This window comes from Solea senegalensis, linkage group LG14 (assembly GCF_019176455.1).
Source record: "Solea senegalensis isolate Sse05_10M linkage group LG14, IFAPA_SoseM_1, whole genome shotgun sequence".
In the NCBI taxonomy this organism is placed as follows: Eukaryota; Metazoa; Chordata; class Actinopteri; order Pleuronectiformes; family Soleidae; genus Solea; species Solea senegalensis.
In genome coordinates this window covers 18,341,699-18,353,083 of record NC_058034.1, presented here as the reverse complement: position 1 = coordinate 18,353,083, position 11,385 = coordinate 18,341,699, and the positions used below count along the sequence as shown (strand labels likewise).

Below are 11,385 nucleotides of genomic sequence, written 5' to 3'. Positions count from 1 at the left end.
AGTCCAAAGATGTTGCTAAACCAATCAGAGCTTCTGAACCGTCCACCTCTGCAGTCACAGCCGGACTGGTGGACTGTGAGCCAATCAGAGCTTTGGACTCTGATAGATCTCACCTTGAGGAAATAAGACCTCAGATGTTTGGAAGGCCACCAACAGCCAACAAGAACTTACAGGTTTGCCTGTTTTGTAAAGGGGCCTAAGGGAAGAAATGGACAGCGGGCATGGAGACAACCAAGAAGCACAAGAAGACTGAGACCGAGGAGATAAATTAGAATTAAGAGAGGGTGAAAAAAACAAAGGAAAGAGTCCAGAAAAGGTTGGGAGCTAAAAGTGAGAAGGAGATTGAGTTTTGAACAACAAACCGAAAGCTGTTTTAATCTGAGAGGATGAAGTTGGGCGAGAGGAAGGCAACGTTGCTGGCCATCAGAGAAAACATTGAGATGGAGCTGTTCTCTTCAGAGGAGGAACTCTGTGTGGTGATCCCAGTGCAGGAGGAGGTGGAGGAACACATGTTTTACCAGGTGTGGCTTCTACACTATGCGACTGTTAGTCACACACACACAAATACACACTGAAAACAAGGAAGCGTCACTGATCCTCATCGGCCCCATGATGAAAAGTGTTTGTTGTTAAAACACACAGAGGAAAGTTACGTATGTGCTCAAATCTCAGAAAGAATGTGACACATGACCGCAGAAATACACCGTTGAATTCATATTTTAGATTATATCTTAAAGTCTTTTCAAATCTCATATAGAGATGTGGATATTATTTTTCTCATTTATTCCTGTAGTGGTACGATTGAGCCATGCGGACGCTTAAAGAGATTTTTATTTTCTGCAAAAGCAAATAGAGTGGAGGTGAAAATAGTGTTTGAGCTTTAGCACCATGAGCTAAATTACATGGACCTCATTTGTTACAGGTTTTGCCATCAGAATGATGTCAAAATCCAATAAGAAGCAGCTGGTGGGATCCCAATTTGGGGCGATACATGCCCACAAATCTTGGTCTAGAAATTATAGAGATATGTTTCCACATATGGGGGACATTTGAAATTGCCTAGAAATCAAAGATTCACATGAAAAACAATGAAAATAATCTTTAGGGTAAACTGTTTTTTTTTTCACCCAGTGTTTGGTTTTCAATGCAAAGATCCACAGATAAGTTTTAGTGTGCCACTGTTGAGATTGTGGTGTTAATCTAATTTATTCTTCTTCTTGATCTCAGAGACACCTGGAGCATCCTCTGGTCCCAGACCCAGAGAAGGAATCAGAGTCTGAGTCTGAGGTTGAGGTTCAGACCAGAACCAGAACTAGGCCCAGCCCAGAACTTCCTGCAGGTGAAGTGACAAAGCACTACACCCCGATCCCAGGCTTCATGGAGGAAATAGAGATAGAAATGGAGGTTAGTGATAACAATAGGTGGAATGTGAGTGAGTTAGGAATGTAGGCTACGTAAACAGCGCCACAGTCTGTCACAGCGACACATGCTTGTGATTGATTTATGAAATCTTAACTGTAAATCTCTGCTTTCCTTTCACAGGTCTTTCCTCCCTTCAAAGTCTCAAAGAGTGAACAAGTGAAGGTGAAGTCCCACCGTTCTTCCACCGTGACCTCTGTTTGTAATAATGCTGAATTTTTAGTTACAGCCGCATACTTCTAAATGATTTGTACCCATGCTTCTGTTTCCTTGTTCCCTGGTCTGAAGTTGACCTCAGACTGCGATCGTATCTTTTATATCAAACATAAAACGAATCACAACGTGTGTTGCAGGCATCACAGCCAGACACTATGAGCCGTCTCAAATGGAGGAGAGTGACCCCGCAGAGGAGAGGCCTGGTGGTCAGGGACGTCGTCTGTCTGCCCGCGGCTCACGACCTGGCACAGCCGCAGCGGTGAGAGTGCTACTGTAACACGAGATAATCTGATAAAACCCATTTCTCCCTCGTGAGAAACTGCTGTCCGTGCTTGACTTCAGATAAGATATCTTAAGTACTCGCCACACTGGTATGACATCTGATATTGTCCCTTATTACCACCTGTTTTTCACGACGTCCTCTTCTTTAAAACTCTATCACTCTATCATCATCAAGATGTAAGTGACAGAATGCCGTCGAGTTCACTGCAAACATTAACAGTTTCCCCCACTCAGTGATGGCCCCCTTTTTATTTTGGACAGTAGGGACATTTCTCCTGTGCTACCACGGAGACAAAGAATGTCAACTTGTTTTTGTCCCTTTGCCCTCTGTGCAGAAAACACTTTTATTTTATATACGTATTTTATAAATGTGCCCAAAAGTTGCATCTGAATTCCTATTTCTACACCTCACACCTCCAGTTTATTTCAACTACACAAGGTAATTTGGTGATTCCAAATCACACGTGAAGCTACTAAGGTTCTTTTCTACTAACGTTGCCCTTTGGCTACATAAACATTATCCATCCATCCATTTTTTACTGCTTTATCCTCCACAGGAGGGTCGCGGTGGGTGCTGTGCCAATCTCAGATGACTTGGGGTACACCCTGGAGAGTTCGCCAGTCCACCGCAGGGCCACATATAGAGACAAACAACCATACACACCTATGGTCATTTTAGAGTGACCTATCTACCTAATCCCTATATTGTTTGTTTGTGGGCTGTGGGAGGAAGCCAGAAAACCCACGCACACACAGGGAGAACAACTGAAACTCCATGCAGAAAGGCCCTTGTTCCAACCGGGGCTCGAACCCACATATACATTATGTCCTATTCATTTCTTTTATTTACAATATGTATTTTAAATGTGGCTCGTGCCGTCAATTCCTAATTAAATGTGTGTAATAACGCCTGGAAAACTGCATTACGCAAAGTGGTTTGGCGATTCTAAAATCAGATATATCGAAAATCACATAATCAAGTATGAAAGTGCTCGAGCTGAATGTTATTTTACACTCACCTGATATAAGTTAGATTATGGAAACATTGTCTATTAACTCTGTCTGCAAATAATAACAATAATAATAATAATGAAAATAAACCTAACTGTGCAATAATGTATAGACGTTGGGCCCTAACACTTACATTATAATTGTAATGCACTGACTCTGTTGCCAAGCAGTCACTTGAGAACATCTCGTTTTACTGTTGCCGTGAAAACGTCAGGACAATGGAGCTGTGAGCTGTGTTGTGTGTCCATGTTGTCACAGGCGAAGCAGAAATATCATGTTCAGTCAGTTGCAGAAAAACGAGGAGGGATAATCCTCTATTTTCCTCCAAATAATTATGAAGGTGCCCTTGTTTTTCACTTCACCCCTTCCCCGCAATGTGTGTGTGCCACTGCATTTACCTTGAACATGATCTCAGTCACTTAGTAGTAGTTTCTAAAGAAAACTTGAGCTGCATATTTTTATCCATGATCTCAATTTCTGATTTACTGTTTAAGATGAGATAAACTTTATTTATCCCTCATCGTGGGGGGATTCACCTGTTACACAGACAAAAAAACAGACAACACATAATAAGTAAGGGATTAAAGATGGGGAAAAAAACAGAAAGGTATTTGTGCATTATGTACAAGAATGAAGGCTACAGAAATATTGCATGTTGCAGGTAGATGCATAAATAAATAAAGTGTACAGGCAGTTTACAGATATTCAGCATCAGCAAGGTCAATATTTTATATACAGACAGATTGTTCCACACGATGACGAAGGAGCTTCTCCAGGAACCACGGCGATAACCGCTCGTATCACCATCGACGACGGCTGGTCAATCAGTCAGATGGAGAGTCGGCTGGCCATGCTTTTCAGAGGGAAGTTTGTAAGACGAGCAGGACAAAGGTTCTCCTTCACATATCTGCAGGTCACTATGTTCATATTTTAATTGTTCTTTCTGGAAACAGCCTCTGTCAAGTAAATGCCAGAAGACATTCGCTGCACAATTTTGCTGTTTGACATCTACATTTGGGTTTAACTGTTTTTGGTGGTGTGTCGTTGTTTCTAGTGTCTGCAGGGCTCCAGGGTTCTGTTTGTCCCAGATCCCCCCGCAGAGGGCTGGACGACAGAGCAGGTGCTCAGGATTTCCCAGCACAGTCCTTTGTATGTCTTTGCTCAACTGGACGTTCCTCAGGTGAAACGCACTCATCTTGATTCCATTATTGCTGTGTTACTATGGGATGGTTTTGTCATTTCAGCAGGTATGATTGCTGAAAATAATGTGATTCATGACTTTTCCATATTAAATTGTTTTTTTTCCTTTTCAAATAAAATCTTCCTTTAACATTTATTTATTATTGTAACATATTCACTTTCTGAGTGAAGCAGAACTGTAACTGTTGTATGTGGTGTTAGGGTATTCAGGAGTCTCAAACTCAATTGACTGATGAGTATCTAGTCTGGTCAGGAGTGGGCTGTTCAAGCTGGTCATTGGGGGGGGCGATATGCGTGTATAGTGTTTAATTAACATATAATTCAGAATAAAAACGTATGTTTAATGCAAAATTAATCTCTATTAGGGCCACATGTAAAAAAAACAACAAAAAAACAGCATGAATTTCTTTAATCTCTGAATTCTGTATTCTGCCTGTGCTAAGGCTCTTTATTTTTGTGCAGTTATACTCTTATACAAACATACTTATGGGCAATATAGTCAATTTCTAAATATTACAAACTGGACCTTTTCAAAGGATTGATAAATAATAGCTACACAAGTAATGTCTTTAACTTTTATATTTCCTCAACAGGCAGAATGTGGGAGGCCTTCGCGTGTGACACCTGCGCTCAACAGGTTCGTTGGCATAAACGACTCTTTGCAGGAGATCTTGAAAACCTTTTTTGGATCATAACCAAATGGTGAACTATGTGACTGGATTACACAAAGTTATGATTGTTGTCTCTTTTCAGGGAGGAGTTTTGTCTCCAGTCCAACACAGATGAAAACAATCAGCCAGGAGAAGAGACGCAGCCTGACTGTGGCAGGACCACAGAGGAGGTGAAATGATTTCACTGTTTCCTGCACGATGAAAGCAGGGTTCCCATGGGTCCTTTTAAATCCTTGAAAGATTAATCTTTAAAAGATTGAACAAGTGAAATTGATATTTAGGCAAATGTCTCCCTTGTTTGTTACGATGCCACCGACTGTTCCATGCCTGATATTCGTAGACTTGGCCTACACAGGACACGTCATAATTACCAGCTGTCTCTCAGCCGTTGAGGTGAGATTCCATGCAGAACAATGAGCGAGTTCCAGAGAGAGCGAGTGACGACGTGATACCTGAGAAATGCAAATTCCAAGATCTCTGTCGCACCAAAGAAAATTACAAAGACTGACTTTGACCAAGATCCCAAGGACAGTCGCTTGTCCAGATGCAGTGTGCTGCAAATCAATAAAAGTGGACTTTCAAGCTGTGTTAGCGCATTTGGTCCTTGAATTTGATGTCGACCAAGGTGTGGGAACCCTGTAAAAAAGGGGCCATCATGTCATGTCTGTCTGTGATTATTATATATATATTTTTGTTTTTAGTTCACGCTCGACCTGGACACTGTCCTGAGGCTGTACAGGCAGGAGAACGTGGATGGAGACGTAGAAAGCCACGTCCAGGTGAGGAGGACTGAGCTGCTGCACAGCGTTCTGGAGTGGCTGAGGAACCCAGCCTTCTGCTTCAGGGCGACGCCCATCATCTCCTTCAGAGGAGAGGAGACCAACGGCCATGAGGGGCCTCTCAGAGAATTCTTCAGGTTTTTTTTTTTTTTAATTATTCATATTTTATTTTACCTGAAGTCAACAGTATATAGAATTGCTCTCGTAAAGCGATGCCTGCTGACAGGTTGGAGTATGAATGGAAACAACAACGAAACGTTACGGAAGTGAATTCTACTGCTCACACAGACACTCCCTGTCAATTGACCGAGCCCAAGTTCAGCTAGGGATGGGAATCACAGGGTACCCTACGATACACGGTCCACGATCCCAATAATATCACGCTACAATGATTCTGTGAGAGTCAATATCTTATAAGACAATCGTATAGTGATACATCACAATATCTGTCAGCGGTCTGCCACCTGCGGCTCTAATGACTGTATTTAAATGTTTGTCTTTCAAAGTGAACACCTCTTATTTTGAGATCAAGGCGATGAATGAAAGTGTTTTTAATATTTCGTCAACTAAAAATATGCATCGCGTCCAATGTCTATGTTTTATAAACCTCTCAGAGAATTCTTCCCTGTGTTTGAAACATTCATTAAATAGAATTTGGGAAGCCACTCCCAACACTTAAATGAAGTCATGTGTACGAGGAGACATGAAGTAATGTTGCCCGGCCAGTGAAACTGCCAGGGAGGGACCGTTTACTTTAGAATGCCTTAATTTGTGAATTAAAATGTATTTATTTATATAATATTATCGTATTGCACGAGGAACGCCGACGATATATCACCAACTTGATATTTTGTCCCACCCTTGATTCAAATAATACTGCAAAATTGGACTGAAATCACCCACTGAAGCTTTAAAGGAATAACTTTGTAAACCGCTCACTCTCCACTCCAAAGTACATGCTGGCCAGCACCAGCAAGGTTCTGGTTTCAGTGGGAACCTTGGTTAAGTGAACCAACCCGCGTTCACACCAGTTAGGCGAAACAAAAGTTCCACTGCTGAGCTTCTCCTTCCTTCTTCCTCTCCACCACAGTTTATTGTCACCCACTGATGACAGCTGGCATGGAGAAATGAAATATTTTGTAATTTTCACAGATAACCAACCTTTCAAATTCCAAATGGAATCGTTTTCAGTGTGAAGACACCGTTCTGTTTTGGTTCCCAGGCTGATGATGTGTCACTATCTTTAAGCACACAAATGTCTGTCATGTCAATGGATTTAATATCTTGTCTCGCAGGTTGACTCTCCTCGAGCTGCAGCAAAGTTCTGTCTTCGAGGGTCATCCAGGACGCCTGTTTTTGACCTACGACCTTGCCGCACTTGAAGGTGGGAAGTATTACGAAGCGGGCATTCTCATTGGCTGGTCTTTGGCTCAGGGTGGACCTGGACCTCGCTGTCTACACCCTGTCCTCTTCCAGGTTGTGTGCATGTTTTTGTTTTTGTTGTTTTTGTTTGGGTGGCATTGCAACCGACTGGTTATTCTTGTTTTCTTCAACTGACGCAGCAAGTCTCAGTGATTTAATGTTCTCTGTACTTCAATTTCAATTGTTTATATTGATATTCAGATTGTAGGTTGTCCTATTTCATGAGAAATTAGTTAGCAGAATGGCTCTACTGTCCAAATGGCAGTGAATGCAATCATTTACTGTTAATAACTGTAAGGCGCCAACATGCAAACACGCTGGACCCAAATTCAGAAATGTACCTTCATTATTTAACATAGCTATCTATTGAAATGCTCACTGATGTAAGTTATCGGTCAGTCACTACTGTGACGAGACCACTTACACGCCAACGACAAAAACTAACCGATGATATTGTAATTGTTTTATATTATTCAGCTGGTAATTACATCACTCTTTATCTCTTGAGATAAAGCCGCCTTGTCTGGATTAACATTACCATAAAATAGTTAATGTTAACTTTGCCATTTAAAATAGTTCATAGATTTATAAAAATCAAACTAATTATTTTGTTTTATATCTTACATCAAACAAACAGTTTTTCAGAGTAATTTTTTATCTGATTTACTGATTTTTTTTTTTGGAGTAGAAAGCATTAGAAACAATGAACTGATTAATTCCTTTATTGAGAGCTCGATTTAATGGTAACAACATGGACGCCCTGTTTAGTTTCATCAAGTTTTACTTTGGTCTGAGCCAGTATCAAGACACTGGGAGACATTCCTGTTTTTAAGTCACATAAATGGCATTACCATTAGTTTGTCGACTTTGCACAGGCACCTGAGGACTTTGCGGTTGTTCAGAAGGAAAAGCCCATTCAGATCTGCCAGCAATACATAGCAATGTTTCTCCAGGATCAGTTGGACAGATACGGCATGGTCCACGGATGCGAGACCATTCATTTGAAATGCATTCAGGCTCGCTACGTGGTGACTCAACAGATGTACAGTATGTACGGGCAGGAGTCACCTTAGATTCGAGGGTCTTTGGAGAGTTTAAAATGACCTCGAAATACAGGAAAAAAAATTACTTGGAAAAACGGAATGAAGAAAATTACCACAAAAAAACAAAAGAATTACTCAGAAAAATAAGAAAAACATATGCACTATATCACTGTAATGTATTGTGTATACTCTGTGTACTGACAGCTGATGTGTGGCCACAATCCATCGTTGGAAGATTTTACATGGAGAGACATTACTGACACTGAAGTGCAGAGCCGACTGCAACAGGTAACACACACACACACACAGGGAGTGCAGACATTTTGTGAACGTGAGGACATTAAAGATGGCCCTCACATTCTGTCACCTCTTTAAAAGGGGCTTTTTGAGGGTGAAGACTTGGTTTTAGCGTTGGTCACTAAGAATGCGGCACAGACACGAGATGAGTGTGACTGACTTATGTTTGTTACCTCTTCAGGACCTTTTCTGGCATAAACACTGACCTTGTGGGTCGAGTGGGTGTCATGGAGATGAAAACCTGGTCCGAAAACCTCACTTTAGGGCACATCCATCAAAACTAAATGCCTAACCCTAACCAGTTAATGTCTAACCACGATTCATATCGTAGCCCTAAACTTAAACCAGTTCCTTTAACGATGACGATGATATACTTTACTGTCAGACAATTAAGTCGGAAATGCATTTGCATAACGACAAAGACAAGATGGAACGATCAGCGAGGACAGAAGAGGTCTTCAGTACACTCGATCTGGGATTAAGCTCCATGGTTAGTTTTAGAATTGACTGATGCACAAAAGAGTTCTTTCGTCCCATTCGTTGAATCATGGAACCATGTACCTCCAGTGTCATGGTTCAGGACATGATCAGGGTTGGAGCGTTGTTGTTATTATTCGTAATATTATCTCCATGACGACGACTGGTCCTGACAAGGTCAAAACATGGATACATATGGATTTCTTTGTCAGATGTAGGTTATGCATAAGGAGAACTAGTCAATTAAAAAAAGCACAGTAAATGCAAAATATAAGCAAGTACCAGAATATAGGAAATTATGAACATTAGATATATTAAAATAAGTTGAAGAGCTAAAAGTAACTACTGCTTCTCTTCCAGCTGCAAAGTTACACAGACGTGAAGCTGCTGTCTCCTGCTCTGTGTGAGTGGGTGTCAAGCTGTGGGATCCCTGGCATCTATTCTGACCATTCTGATGAAATACCAGACCTCTATATCCGCCTTGTCAAACACCACATCTTCCACAGGTAGCCCATGAAGTGGTTTAGTGAGTTCTATTTAACCTGCCTTTCTTTTTGCCCTCTGATTTATTATTTCCATATTTTATTATTATTATTGTTGTTATTATTATTATTTTAAGACCCACGTGTCCTCCTGCTCTCTGTCAGGGTTGCCAGTATGATCTCCCAGTTCAAGGCGGGCATGAACAGTTGCGGTGGCTTGTGGGATATAGTCATGTTGAACTGGAGGGTGTTTGTGCCGGCGATGACGAGCGCACACCAGGCACCTCTGTCCCTCTTCGACGTCTGCTACAGCCGTCGAGGCTGTGAGCTGAGGGCAGCAGAGGAGACAACGGTTGACCACTGGGAAACGGTCCTCGACATCATCAGCAGTAAGCAAGGAGGGTGTATTTCAGTGACTGACTCTTTTTTTTTTTCTTCAGGCGAGTGTTCTCACAAATGCTCTTTCAGATGTTTGTTTTGTAATTCCCTGTTCACATTTAGATGGCCAGGCAGATTTTTCCTTCAAAGATGTCCTCACCTTCATCACTGGGGCCGATCACCTGCCTCCTCTTGGGTTCCCCAGGGTAATCTCCCTGCGTTTCTACACCGGGGTTAGTATTTCTCAGATTAATATGAGACTTGTCAGTGTACTCTTTTTAATGTCTTCTACTTTCATGGGATAAAGAAATCGTACGATTATTCGAATAATCTATGACTAAATCAATTGTCAATTATTTTGATTCATCGATTTGAGTATTTGTTTTCAGATCGTTCAGCTTCTTAAATATTGACGCACAAATATTTTCTGATGTATTTGCTCCTTATAAGAAAGAAATTGCTACCACTGCATTATTTTGGTTGGCAGACAAAACAAGACATTTCAGAACAGAACGTCATCATTTCCAGGTTTGGGGAAACACTGATCGACGTTGTTTCAACGTTTTCTGAGCAAACAAGTACTCGATTAGTCAAGAAAATGATCCGCCGGTAGATCAGACGTTTTCTGCTGCCAACCACGCTACAGTCAGCGTCACTTAAGTCACTTTTTTCCTCATGCTGATTCTTGGTGTGCTTTTCAGCCACGTATTTTGATCATAATCTAAATTCATTAAGTTCCTGCCATGTGACTGGCCGAATAGATTTGTCTGTTAATGAGAGGAAATGTCCAGTCAATGGAACACGCCAGTCCGATCCAATGTTACTGACAAAGCCGCAACAATTCAATAATGGAATGGAATTCTCTGGAGGAAATGACATTGCCATAATATCCATTCTGTCATTTGAGTGTGTTGATTCCTGATGGCATGTGTCTTTCCTTCTGTTTCAAATCTATTCAAACATCACATTTTCAGGATGGTCTGCCCTATGCCTCCACCTGTGCTCTGGAGCTCTTCCTGCCGAGGTCAGTGGCGCGGGCTGTGGATCTCTTGGCGCTGCTGAGCAGAGCCATACACAAGGCTCTGGGGTTTGCACGCGTCCAGAGAGGGGGAGACTGAGAGGATGACCGCACAGACGAGATGACAAGTCTGGGAACGGGAGGATCTCCTGAAAACGTTTCCCCCTCTAGCTGACTCTAAGTAGCACCGTGCCTGTCTGAGCAGCTATTTGCTATTTACATTAGTCACTTGATGATACGGTGTCGGCCAGGTTTTATGTAAAGCGTCATTGTTTTTCGGAGTTGGTCGTGTAACAGCAGCTGTGCATGATTTCTTTTGTGTCAGGGAAACAATGTGTTTTAGAGCAGCTGGGAATGCTGACTGACTGTGATCATAGCAAAGGACAAGGTGTGGATCAGATGAGATGTCTTGACAGGATATTTCAACACCCTGCACATTTTTTCCATTGTGTTACTTTATGTCACTCTGTTTTGTACTTATTTTAATTATTTACTGCAAAAAAGTATTAATTCTTAAGTCATGGACCTCCAATATATTTTCATACTTGGCTACCTAACAGAATAGGTTGTTTTATTATACGTCATTACATTTAACTTTCTGTTCTTTTCAAAATAATATTTTATGGGAGAAAAACATTTTTTATTAATGTATATGCTTTAAAATCAAATGCTGAATAAAGGTCATTAAAA

At 41.3% G+C, this 11,385-nt stretch overlaps 1 protein-coding gene across 1 annotated transcript; it reads left to right on the top strand.

The window, feature by feature from the left end:
- The first annotated feature begins 26 nt into the window (after positions 1 to 26).
- LOC122780436 lies at positions 27 to 11,360 on the top strand. The gene is made up of 15 exons (XM_044043380.1): positions 27 to 521; positions 1,228 to 1,404; positions 1,543 to 1,584; positions 1,773 to 1,894; positions 3,667 to 3,841; positions 3,983 to 4,108; positions 4,722 to 4,765; positions 4,882 to 4,969; positions 5,501 to 5,715; positions 6,874 to 7,054; positions 8,248 to 8,331; positions 9,178 to 9,323; positions 9,465 to 9,688; positions 9,801 to 9,910; positions 10,652 to 11,360. The coding sequence occupies exons 1-15, from the start codon at positions 387 to 389 to the stop codon at positions 10,793 to 10,795; spliced, it is 2,013 nt and encodes a 670-aa protein (XP_043899315.1). The 5' UTR covers positions 27 to 386; the 3' UTR covers positions 10,796 to 11,360.
- Positions 11,361 to 11,385: the final 25 nt, after the last annotated feature.

Excerpts from the sequence above, each read along its gene's own strand:
- LOC122780436 (XM_044043380.1), top strand. The coding sequence starts at position 387 with ATGAAGTTGGGCGAGAGGAAGGCAACGTTGCTGGCCATCAGAGAAAAC. Across the intron at positions 4,766-4,881 it reads GTGACACCTGCGCTCAACAG|GGAGGAGTTTTGTCTCCAGT; the intron begins GTTCGTTGGCAT and ends GTCTCTTTTCAG. Across the intron at positions 5,716-6,873 it reads CCTCTCAGAGAATTCTTCAG|GTTGACTCTCCTCGAGCTGC; the intron begins GTTTTTTTTTTT and ends CTTGTCTCGCAG.